Source organism: Dipteris shenzhenensis, chromosome 9 (genome assembly GCF_047967505.1).
Source record: "Dipteris shenzhenensis isolate YYH24624 ecotype China chromosome 9, Dip_SZ_1.0, whole genome shotgun sequence".
Classification (NCBI taxonomy): domain Eukaryota; kingdom Viridiplantae; phylum Streptophyta; class Polypodiopsida; order Gleicheniales; family Dipteridaceae; genus Dipteris; species Dipteris shenzhenensis.
The window spans coordinates 54,659,774-54,672,481 of NC_141604.1; the positions used below are offsets into that span (position 1 = coordinate 54,659,774).

General features: G+C 48.8%; 1 protein-coding gene across 6 annotated transcripts in view; it reads right to left on the reverse strand.

Moving 5' to 3' along the window:
• LOC147898851 (endonuclease III homolog 1, chloroplastic-like) overlaps positions 1-12,708 on the reverse strand; it is a 95,670-nt gene that overhangs the window by 58,620 nt on the left and 24,342 nt on the right. For 5 of the 6 annotated variants that reach the window (XM_087378972.1, XM_087378974.1, XM_087378976.1 and 2 more), the window contains 3 exons: positions 701-792; positions 442-579; positions 214-327 (listed from right to left, as the gene is read on the reverse strand). In XM_087378972.1, coding sequence (XP_087235098.1) covers positions 214-327; positions 442-579; positions 701-792 — 344 coding nt within the window. The remainder of the gene's footprint in view (positions 1-213; positions 328-441; positions 580-700; positions 793-12,708) is intronic. The other variant, XM_087378975.1, reaches the window with a different exon arrangement.

The window sequence follows — 12,708 nt, forward strand, 5'->3', positions numbered from 1 at the left end:
AGTTTGATTGTCCAACCCAGCCAAGCCAGTTGGCAATGCATTGGACGTGAGTATGCACACATCGTAAGTAACAAAGCAAAACAATATCTGGCCTGATTGACAAAGCTAAACAAAAGAAGGCCAATGCATGCCCAAATCTATTGAGTCAATTGTATTTTTAACAAGCATATATATATCCCTTCCTGTCCCATAAATTTTTAGACAAGTGCTCACCTGCGGAAGTCCTGTGGAGTTTGATTGTCCAACCCAGCCAAGCCGGTTGGCAATGCGGTGGACATGAGTATCCACACAGATACCTTGAACATTCTCCCAAGCAACATTCATAATCTGCAACAATTTATTATTTAATAGAACAAAATTGCCACCTTTATTTGCCTAATTACTGTGTTTCCCCCCCATTTAAAAATGAATCGCTCATCCCACAGCTCATTTGAGACTTACTAGGTAAGCCATCTTGGGACCTATTCCAGGAAGAGCGAGAAGGTCTTGTAGATTGTTTGGGATGTCTCCACCATATCTGTCCTGACACAATGCTGCTAATTTCTTCAAGTAGCCCGCCTTTCTTGAATAAAACCCAACCTTTCATGATCCAAAAAGAAGACATAATTCTTGCTTCCAAAGAAACAAAAATGACAGTACACCTGCAGATGAAATATTAAAGGATCCAAGTTCCAAACTTTAGCATTACACTACACCTTACCGGGTATATAAGTTTACTGATGGATGTTTCCGTTGATCTTGCAATACCTTCAACGGATAAAATGCCTTGTTTCTGAAGCCTTTGCACTGCCCCTGATTACCAACATCAGGGGTTCAGAAAGTACTTCGCAACTCTCTTTGCAAAATATATTTGGAAACCTTCTTTCGGAAAGTTCTATGTGCAGAGCATGTGAGTGAAAATACAGCCTGTTAATTTGAAGTAGCCTCTATCTGAAGAAATTACCCATTCTATGATAGAAAATAGATTATCAAGAAGTTCACAGTATGATTTGTAGTTATACATCATTGTCAGAGACGTTATGACAGAAATTACAAAACAAATCCATTCAACCCAACCATCAAGTAAAAAATTGAATTCACACCATTCAAGAAACAAATCAAGGAAAATGAAATATATGAATTTGCTATAGGTCCCTCTCTTTTCTTTTCTTTATTTTCATCCTTTTAATCATCTTGGTGTAAATCTTTTCACCAAAAGTATGTGTCTATGTATGCAAGTAGCTACATATATAGCTAGGTGGATATATATAGGTATGTGCGTAGGTATGTAGGTGTGTACATATGTTATTATGGAGGATGTACTTGTGTATGTAATGTAGGCATGTTCGTGTTTTATGTATGTACATGTGTGTCTAGGTATGTACGTACGTACAAAGGTAACTAGGTGTGTAAGCCCCTAGAAGCGAATATTGATTACCTATGTCCGAAATGCTACGAATTCAAATAATTGAGAGGGGAGCTCTTCTCTAATAACAAAGTGTGGAGATGCATACAATGCAAGCCAAAATATAACCTTTGGGAGGAACAGTCCAACACATGCAAGACCAGACTGTCCAAATGCAACACAAAGGGACAATGCCAAGTCACATCCAAAACAGCTGATGTAGACACGTACAAAACCCAAGGGAAAATCATCCCTGCTCATCTGGCTCAGAAAGAGCTTGGAGTGGAGGCTGAAAAGAAAAAAACCGAGGCTCAACTAGCAAGCTTGGCTGCAAAAGTAGCTGAAGCAAATACGATGATAGTAAAGGCAGGCCCAACGTCGTATGCACATTGCTTCATAACATCTCGGCTCTCCTACAAGGGACCCAACTATATGTTGGAGAGGACTTCACTTCAAAAGAGTAAGAAGACCACATGAAGCGCTTTGAAGCACGTAAGAACCCTCAACCTAGACTAGGCTCAAGCAACAAGGGGAGTCCACTAAGATTGTTAAGGGCTTCATGACCCATGGGATCATGAGAAACCTTGATGCCTTGATGAAGGGTTCACCATAAGGCGTTCAACAAAACTCAAACTCTCCTCCTGGACATGCGCATTTTGTTACCTTCCGGCATCCTCTTCAAGAATGCTATCGTTCAATCCTTGATTTGTGGAGATAGCTGTCTCAAAATCATGTTGGGTTAGAGCTTAGAATGTCATTAAATCATCCCTCAACGAATAGGCTGCATGGGCTTTTGTAACCTAGTAGCCCTAGCTTCCACTCCCAAGGCCGTGGTCTTTGAGTCTAGACCAGCTATTTGCTCTCGCACTACCTCCATCACTTTCTTTTTCTTGACCTCCGAGCTAACACTCATGTCATGTGTATCCCCTTCTCTTTGTTGGACACTGGTATGCTTGGTCATCTTTTAACTAAAATTTCTCAGTCTCACCCCTTATTGCTTCTCCTTAATTTTTGCATTAGCAATACTCAAGCAAGAAATTGTGGAGGACTTCCCTCTTCCTCAGAGCTTTCTTTGATGCCACGGGTGATAGTTTTGATGACAGATCGGTATCGCATAGGCATGCTTTGGTTGCCTTTGAAACTATGTCCTTTGAAAGTCAGCAAGAGCTTAGATTGCTTTGCTCCTTCAAATGTCCCCTACGAGATGAAAGCTAAGAAGAAGACAATGTCTTGTTGGATGAGTTGTCTGCTAAGTCAATCGCACCATCTTTTGACTTGAGGAGTTAATTGTCAATTGATTTACCTTCTTTTGTTGATCTTGTCAAAAAGTAATGATTGCTCCTATCATATGTACTACCTCATCCATACTAACTTGAGATGTAGGTTTCTCCACCCCATCTTTGCTATTATGATCATATGTATTGCACCACATCCAGTTGTGATAGTGTCTTACGCACTTGCACTTGCACTTGCAAGAGGCGACTTGATCGCCACAAATTGGTATCAAAGCACACTGACGTCTCTGTGGGAGAACATGTGGACTGGATGAATTCAATTAGTTCCATAATACTTGGAGTTTTGAATTTGGGATCTGTTGCACGCTTGGGATGTTTGATTGCCTAGTGATTGGATGCATATTCGCCATATAAAGTTGAGTATTGCAAGGTGTGCAAGATATTGGAAGTCTGTGGGCAATGGTTTGCCTGTGGTGCAGCTTTCAAGAGACCTTGTAAATTGTAATCAGCCCTCTTGGCTTTATATGAATATTAAAGAAATACCGTAAGGGGCGCCAGTGTTTGGGGCCAATTGGTGTCTTTGTTTTTGAGTAGGAGCGCTCTAGCTCCCTGTAATTTAATCTGTGGTGATTGATAATTTCATTATTTGCTGTGTATGATGTGGTTAAAGTGGGTTCTACCACACTTTGATTAGTGAAGGCTGGTTTCAAAGATCTTCAAACATGGAAAGATATTTTGAGCAAGAGATGAAAGTGGAATGGAAAATTTCCTATGTCGACCCCTTCGGATTGAGAGTCCGGCCAAAACAACAGGTATCTTGCCTTATGACACGCAAGATTCAGTAGTTGAATGCCAAAATAGGAATTTTAGAAGATGCTTGTAACAAATTATTATGCAACAATTATAAGCAAACAAAAGTCAAGAAGAGTTAAAAAAAATTTTATGCATACATTTGTTGAAGTGTGTTCTAGGGAGGATAAAGGTAAAGAACTAGCAAAACCAAAGTTTGGTGTCCATACGCAAGAAAACATAAAACTGACATGGCCTAACATAGCAAACTATATGCTTGATAATATAAAGGCCCAAGAATTTTGATATATGAAGGCCTAACATAGCAAACTATATGCCTAATAAATATGAAGGCCCAAGAATTTTCCAAGGTTGGCTTCATAAAAAGGGACAAGGCTTTTGCCATTTGTGATGTACATAATGACATTATGGAAATCCGCGAGGCCACTCACATGTTCACTGAGGTAGCACATAGATGGTGGATCAAAGCAAAAGGGCGGTGTTGCTTGCGTTACTTTGGAGAACCTCAAGATGGAGTTCTAGAACATTTTCTCTCTTGATGAAGCATCAAGAGCGTGGGATGAATAGAAGTATGTCACACGAAAGAATTAAAAGAATATACCAATGATTCAAAGAAATTATAATGAGATTCTTGACCCATTATCACAATTTGTTCCAGTCAAAGATATATATTTTCTGCTTGAATGAAGGTAAGTGGGCAATGCAATAGCAATTGCATTAAATTATGAAGATTGAGAATCAAAACCAATGGTTTCGTGCCTCTCGGGGCTCAGAACGAGTACCCACAAAAACCTATGTTTGTGAAGAAGTTTGTAAAGAAGTGAAGCAATCAGCTACCTTCAACAATAAGCGAGATATACCTTTGTAAGACTAGAATATATCCAATCATACAAATTTAGAATTATTGTTATTCTAAAGTCCAAATATTTACACAGAAAACGAAAGAGAAGAAAAAAGAGGTAACAAAAACTTTTTTTAAAAACAAAAGGAAGACATACTTAGCAAGCAAAGCAACACTTATGGTCGTCATCAATGCCCAAGCATAAGCATAAGTAGCTATATTGCGTTTCTAATGACCCGCGGAGTCTCTTGGGCAAACCAATGCTTACTAAAATACGTCGAATAAACAAAAGAGAAAGAAAACAAGAAATAAAGAAGAAAGGAAGAAGGTGACTACGCAAAAATAAACAAGCAAATCAAGAGACAAAATCTTTTAAAAAACAGGAATAAAATCAAAATCAATCTCTCTCTCTCTCTCTCTCTCTCTCTCTCTCTCTCTCTCTCTCTCTCTCTCTCTCTATTATCTTGTCCCTTGCATCCTTTAGCTACCAAGACACAGTAACAACACATCCCCCTCACACCCCCCTCCAAACCTCTCTCAGCCCCTCACCCCCCTCGCAGCTCCCCTCTCCCCCTCGCAGCCCCTCACCCCCCCCTCGCAGCTCCCCTCACCCCCCCTCGCAGCTCCCCCCTCTCCCCCTCGCAGCCCCTCCCCCCCCCTCGCAGCTCCCCTCTCCCCCTCGCAGCCCCTCACCCCCCCCTCGCAGCTCCCCTCACCCCCCCCTCGCAGCTCCCCTCTCCCCCTCGCAGCCCCTCGCAGCTCACCCCTCCCCCTCGCAGCCCCTCTCCCCCTCGCAGCTCACCTCACCCCCCCCTCGCAGCTCCCCTCTCCCCCTCGCAGCCCCTCGCAGCTCACCCCCCTCGCAGCCCCCTCTCCCCCTCGCAGCCCCCCTCTCCCCCTCGCAACCCCTCGCAGCTCACCCCTCCCCCCCCTCGCAGCTCCCCCCCCTCGCAGCTCCTCGCCCCCCCCTCGCAGCTCCTCCCCCCCCCCTCGCAGCTCCTCCCCCTCGCAGCGGCCCACCCCGCTCAGACCCTCCCCCTCGCAGCTCAGCCGCTCAGGCCCCCCACCCCGCTCACCCGCTCATCACGCATTGGCAGCGCTCGCCATCTCCTGCTTTTCAATGCCGCCGGTTTCCCGTTTCCCGTAATTAAACATGGCCGACATCGTCGAGCATATTACAGAAGGAGCAACAACAGCAACATCAATGGCCTCCACGACCGACATGCTGCACTATAGTAGAAGAGGACTTGCATCCTCTTCAAAGGACAGAGCAGTACCCGCACTTGCCGCACTCCCAGTCGCAGGTACACCGGTTTCAGCTCCACTATCTCATCTTCCGCCCAGCGCAGTGCCCGCACTTGCCGCACTCCCAGTCACAGGTACACCAGTTTCAGCCCCATTATCTCATCTTCCACCCATAGCCACCTTGTACCCGCAGTTTTTTTCACCCCTCCCCTCTCAGGTCCCTTCTTCTCCTACCCCTTCTCCAACTTTAGCCTTCCCCTCCTCTCCATCCTCGGTACCCGCTTTCTCTCCCCCTCTCCAGCCTTCTCCCTCATCCCCGCTACCCACCTTACCGGTTTCCCCCCTTTCCCCCCTTTCTCCCTCTCTTTCTCCTTCCATGCCTTGCACTATTTGTCCTTGCCAACACATCCAACCAGAGCTTCAGCACTTTCAGACCCACCTCCGAGATGCCCTTCAGATGCTTCACAGGAAGGACGAGACCATTGCTCTCCTTACAGCTCAGGTTGCATCTCTTACTGATCGAGTGACACAGCAGGACCGGGAGATCTTGTCTATTAGAACAGATCTTCAGGTCTTACAGGCGACTCATAGGACTCTTGCTGGAGAGATTCATGGACACACAGAGCGAGTGCAACAGATCGAGACTCGCGTTCAGCACATAGACATATCTCCCACTACAGCAGTAGCAGCGGTTGAGGAGCGTTTGACCTCCCTTCAGACAGAGGTCCAGAGAGCCACAGAGTGGGTGGATGTCGTCCGCCGTCAGCCATCACAGCCTCAGAGATCGACTGTATCAGCTACATTGGCCGAGTCACAGCAGAGGGCCACAAAGGCCCTCAACATTCGCATTCGTGGTATCTTGCCCTCGGAGACAGAGTCCACGATGACACAGGCTGTGACCTTTGTCTCTCAGACATTGGGAGTACAGGATCATGGCATAGTAGGAGCATATAGAGTCGGGAGAGATCGTACTAGAGAGCAGCCCCTCATTATCAGATTCAGAGATGCCCAGGCACGTCTAGCTGCCCTCAGGAGGAGAGGGACACTCAGAGACCACCCACAGATTTCCATGGACGAGGATCTGACTCAGATACAGGTTGAGGAGCGCAAGGCGCTCATGCCTCAGAGAGACGCAGCCCGAGCTCAGGGCAAGTGGCCAGTGATCAGGGATGGCAGACTCATCACAGGCACCTTGAGGCGTGCTCCCACAGTGCCTAGGGATGACAGACCAGCAGATATGGCCCCACCTCCACCTCCTGCTCCGACCGCCTGACGGGACAGGGCTCATGGGACACGCCACCTGTCAGATAGTCTACGCATCGCTGTATGGAACTGCAATGGTTCTTTTACAGCACAGCCAGGCAATCTACGGGGGGCATTCTTTGGGAGAGATATCATCTTTTTCACAGAGACACACGAGAGTCCAGAGAGACCTTTGCCACGAGTGACAGGATATACATGGAGATCTGCCTTTAGACAGCACACTCGAGCATTTGGAGTGAGAGGATCTGGAGGAGTGGCCATTTTGTACAGAGAGCATCTCGATCGGATCATCACAGTGGAGAGAGCGGATTCACATGCCCGATTCTTGTGGGTACGCATCCACCGCAGAGCCTCTCAGCGAGATCTCTTTATTGCAGTTTGCTACTTCCCCCCGGCGCAGTCGTTTTATTCTTCCACTGGACCAGGCCAGTCCATATTTGAGGATCTCTCAGCGGACATTGCAGATTTTTCACATCGCGGAGAAGTCATCCTCTTAGGGGACTTCAACGCGAGGACCTCAAACAGACAGGCCCTCACTTATGACTTCACGGAGGATCCGGTCATACTTCCGGCATCTCACAATGATAGCCTCTGTCGGACTTCATCAGACAGCACAGTACAGCCCACAGATCAGGGACGTCAGTTACTGGAGCTCCTCACCTCGCACAGTATGGTCATTTATAACGGCTTGTCCAGGTGGCCACAGTCTTCCATGCCTACATTCTCTTCTGCTTCTGGGCGTGGCACTAGCGTGATCGACTACATCATAGGTCCCCCGACTCTAGTCCCTTCCATCCATAGCCTTACTGTTAGCCCCTTCATGCCCTCTGCCGACCATGCACTCATCCACTTTACTTTGACTCATGTCTCCCATGACCCACCCCCCCCTCGTCATCACGACCGCACATCCTATTATGAGGTTCATTTCGACCACCAGTTCGATGATGTATATAGCCAGAACCTCAACCGCCTACTCCGTCCTCATCTATTAGATGCTCTACCATCCACGCAGGACCGGTGGGAACTTGTACATTCTTCACTCGTTTCTGCTGCCCACATGTCCTTCCCTGCCACGTGTCATTCGTCTAGTCCCCCACCGGTTGGTCTTGTTCCTTGCAACGGTTGGTATGACGAGGAGTGTAAGGAACTCCGCAGGAAACTTCACCTTGAGACCAAGGAGAAGTCTCCCCTCCTTACCGAAACCAAGAGAGACTACAAGTGGTTGGTTAGGCGCAAGAAACGCCAATTTCTAGCCCAGAATGAGGAGGAGCTGAGAAGCTTGCTTTTCAGCTGTGACTCCAAGGAATTCTGGAGAAAATTCCTCCGCTCGAAGTCTCAGAGCCCCCTTACAGATCCACGTGTCTGGTCTGCATATACTTCAGCTCTATACGATGTTCCAGATCAGCCAGCCATCGATTTATCCCATTCCCCTAGGCCAGCTTCATCTATTCTTTTCACACCAGAGAGTGTCCGTGCAGCAGTCCACCGATTGAAGAATGGGAGAGCTAAGGATCATGATGGATTGCAAGCGGAGTATGTAATCCATGGGATTGATGCCTTAGATTTTGTTCTTTCCCGTCTCTTCAATGAGTCTGTTTGTACAGGCCTACCACAGTCCTGGTTAGGCAATACCATAGTACCTATCCACAAGTCGGGGGACCCTATGGAGCCGTCGAATTACAGGACCATCATGATCGGCCACGTTATGGCCAAGATCTTTGCATCAGTTTTGGAAAGCCGTATAAATGACCATGCCGAGACGACAGGACTCAGAGCCAGAGGGCAGGCTGGATTTCGTAGGGATCATTCGACACTTGACCACATCCTCACACTTAGGGCACTGGTGGAAGAGGCGAAGTCACGAAGGCAACGGCTTTATTGTTGCTTCATGGACTTCAGGAAGGCATTTGACACAGTTCCGCGATTCAGATTGTTTCAGAGGATTCGCCAGATGGGCTTTAGTGGAGAGATACAGTGGGCTATCATGGCTTTGTATGAGAGGGTCATTGGTCGGGCTCGGACACGTGAGGGGCTCTCAGAGGAGGTATGCAGCACGATTGGGGTGAAGCAGGGCTGCCCGCTCTCTCCCACTCTCTTTGGATTATACATTGATGAGCTAGAGATGTTTGTACAGATGACAGGTGGTGTGGGCTCTACTCTCTCAGGATCCTCCATTCCTATCCTCCTGTATGCGGACGATGTGGTTCTCATTTCCTCTACTGCTCAGGGCCTCCAGGCACATATTGAGGCACTTCACAGGTTTTGCCAGGACAGGGGGTTGACCGTAAACCTTGGCAAGACCAAGGTTATGGTTTTCAACACCTCTGATCGTATTTACAGCATGGATGAGTTTTACTTCACTTATGACGGACAGCCCATTGAGCTTGTTAGAGAGTACACTTATTTGGGGGCAGTTTTCAGGGGACCGGTCTTCACCATGACATATGCAGCACGAGATAGGATTAGTAAAGGGTATGCCTCGTTGGCTCATCTTGAGCGTCAGTGTTTTCAGTCCCACTTTCAGCATCCCGATACGAAATCCTTGCTTTTTGATACATTGGTGAGACCAGCTGCGATGTATGCAGCTCCTTTCTGGGCAGGAGACCTCGGCGCTGCAGATTGGAGACGAGTAGAGAGGTTACAGATCATCATGTTCTCTCGGCTCATTAGGGCCAAGGCTACAGTTCCGCACGAGATCATGCTAGCAGAGTTTGGAGCTACTCCCCTTGCATTGGATGCAGCGTTTCAGTCGGTCATGTATCTGCACAGGGTCAGGGAGTTTGGAGACTCAGCAGCAGGCAGAGCTCGGTTGCCATGGTTAGCACTTGCATCTTCTATGGAGTTGGCACGATCAGGGACCCGATACTGCTGGTACTTCAGACTCACTAGGTGGCTCACATCCCTTGGACTAGATATGGATAGACTGCCTCCGTTCCGATACAGCATAGATGCCCCTCATCTCAAGTTGACTCGCCACGAGCTTAGCCAGGTCACGAGAGCAGACTTGCTGCAGCTTCATACGTATCGCACTTGGGTTTATCCCACGCAGCTTCCGGTGAAGATGGCCACATATCGTGACCACTTCCTTCGGATCTCAGAGGATGGATTTGTCATCCCACCAGGCTATACAGGTACCCACATGTCCCACTCACTGAGGATTGCCCTCGGCCAGCTTAGAGTCTCTTCGCATCAGCTCGAGATAGAGGCTGGTAGGATGCGACGCATGGAGGATGGACGGCGACCAGGCCGAGAGACCAGGATCTGCCCTTGTTGCACCATGGGAGAGGTGGAGTCAGAGGAGCACTTCATTTGCAGATGCCCGCTATATTATGAGATCAGAGGTAGATTCCACTGTCTCTTCACGGATGGCTTTGGACCTCTCTCACGAGTGATGGACTACGAGGATCAGCATTGCCTAGCCCTTTATGTCAGGGAGGCCACTATGCTTCGGCGAGACTACCTCAGAGAGCACAGACCGGAGCGTGATAGAGCCCAGCCTCATAGAGCTCAGGCACACGCTATACTAGAGGACAGAGACCAAGAGGAGCACGAGGACGGCAGAGCCCACACAGGACACATGCCTCCACCATGTGGATGTACATATGAGATGGTGCAGGATCTTGTTACATAGGGGACGTACTCGCCGCTTCATCTCCAGACGATCCAGGATGATGGCAGCATTTCGGAGGAGACTTACTCATGGAGATCTCGCCCCACCAGCCGCTCACCTCACCTTTGCCCAGATTTGTACTCTCATAGCAGGAGGTAGAGTCGATGGACAGGATTTCCAGTATTATTTTGGTTCTCAGACTCCGTGACACCTGGACTTGTATCTTTGCATTGGCATATTGTGCTCATCCCCCCCATTTTGCATCCGGGGGCGGTTTCCGTGCATCTAGTTTACTCTGTATTTAGGCTCAGATTTGACATTATGTACTTTCACTTGCATTATATTGCGTAGCACTTAGATGATATTCGACGATGCCTCTTCTTTGGGGCACGTTGATTTTGTGCTATCTTGTATGCAGAGTTCTTGATGTCCCATGGGCCCATTTTGGCCTCTAGTGGACAATAATACACTTTCTTTCTTTCTTTCTTTCTCTCTCTCTCACTTGCATTGTATTGCGTAGCACTTAGATGATATTCGACGATGCCTCTTCTTTGTGGCACGTTGATTTTGTGCTATCTTGTATGCAGAGTTCTTGATGTCCCATGGGCCCATTTTGGCCTTTAGTGGACAATAATACACTTTCTTTCTTTCTTTCTTTCTCTCTCTCTCTCTCTCTCTCAGCCCCTCCATCACCCGCTCAGCCCCCCGCTCAGCCTCTCCGCCTCAGCCCCCCCCCCCTCTCACCCGCTCAGCCCCCCCGCTCACCCCCTTGCACTCGCAGCCCCCGCTCACCACTCGCTCACCCCTTGCACCCCTCCTCTCACCCCTCCGCTGCCCCCCCGCTCACCCCTTGGAACCCCCCCCTTCACCCCTCCGCTCAGCCCTCGCACCCCTCCTCTCACCCCTCCGCTCAGCCCCCGCAGCCCCCCCGCTCACCCCCCTCCCTCAACCCTCCCGCTCACCCCCTCGGTCAACCCCCCCGCCCACCCCCTCGCGCCCCTCCTCTCACCCCCCCCCTCGCACTTGCAGCCCCGACCCCCCCCCGGCCTCCCCCCCTTTTTTTTTTTTTAAATAATTTTTAAACGCAGCCCCAACCCCCTTTTTTTTCTTTTAAAATAAAAAATAAATTTAAAAAACACCAACTTTTCTTTTTAATTTTAAAATCTCTCTCTCTCTCTCTCTCTCTCTCTCTCTCTCTCTCATCGCGCATTGGCAGCGCTCGCCATCTCCCGCTTTTCAATGTTGCTAGTTTCCCGTAATTAAACATGGCCGACACCGTCGAGCATGTTACAGAAGCAGCAACAGCAGCAACATCAATGGCCACCACGACCGATATGCTGCACTATAGTAGAAGAGGACTTGCATCTTCTTCAAAGGACAGCGCAGTGCGTGCACTTGCCGCACTCCCAGTCGCAGGTACACCGGTTTCAGCTCCACTATCTCATCTTCCGCCAAGCGCAGTGCCCGCACTTGCCGCACTCCCAGTCGCGGGTACACCGGTTTCAGCTCCATTATCTCATCTTCCGCCCATAGCTACTTTGTACCCGCAGTTTTTTTCACCCCTCCCCTCTCAGGTTCCTTCTTCTCCTACCCCTTCTCCACCCTTTTTGCTCCCCCTCTCACAGCCCTCTGTCACCTCTTCCCCCCCTTTGTTGCCTATTTTACCTACTTTGCCAGAGGCTCCCTCCTCCTCATCCTCTCTACAGACTTTACCCATCCCCTCCTCTCCATCCCCGGTACCCGCTTTCTCTCCCCCTTTCCAGCCTTCTCCTTCATCCCTGCTACCCACCTTACCCCTTCCATGCCTTGTGCTGTTTGTCCTTGCCGCCACATCCTACCAGAGCTTCAGCACTTTGAGACCCACCTCCGAGCTGCCCTTCAGATGCTTCACAGGAAGGACGAGACCATTGCTCTACTTACAGCTCAGGTTGCATCTCTTGCTGATCGAGTGACACAACAGGATCGGGAGATCTTGTCTATTAGGACAGATCTTCAGGTCTTACAGGCGACTCATAGGACTCTTGCTGGAGAGATTCATGGACACACAGAGCGAGTGCAGCAGATCGAGACTCGCGTTCAGCACATAGACACATCTCCCACTACAGCAGTAGCAGCGGTTCAGGAGCGTTTGACCTCCCTTCAGACAGAGGTCCAGAGAGCCACAGAGTGGGTGGATGTAGTCCGCCGTCAGCCATCACAGCCTCAGAGATCGACTGTATCAGCTACATTGGCCGAGCCACAGCAGAGGGCCACAAAGGCCCTCAACATTCGCATTCGTGGTATCTTGCCCTCGGTGACAGAGTCCACGATGACACAGGCT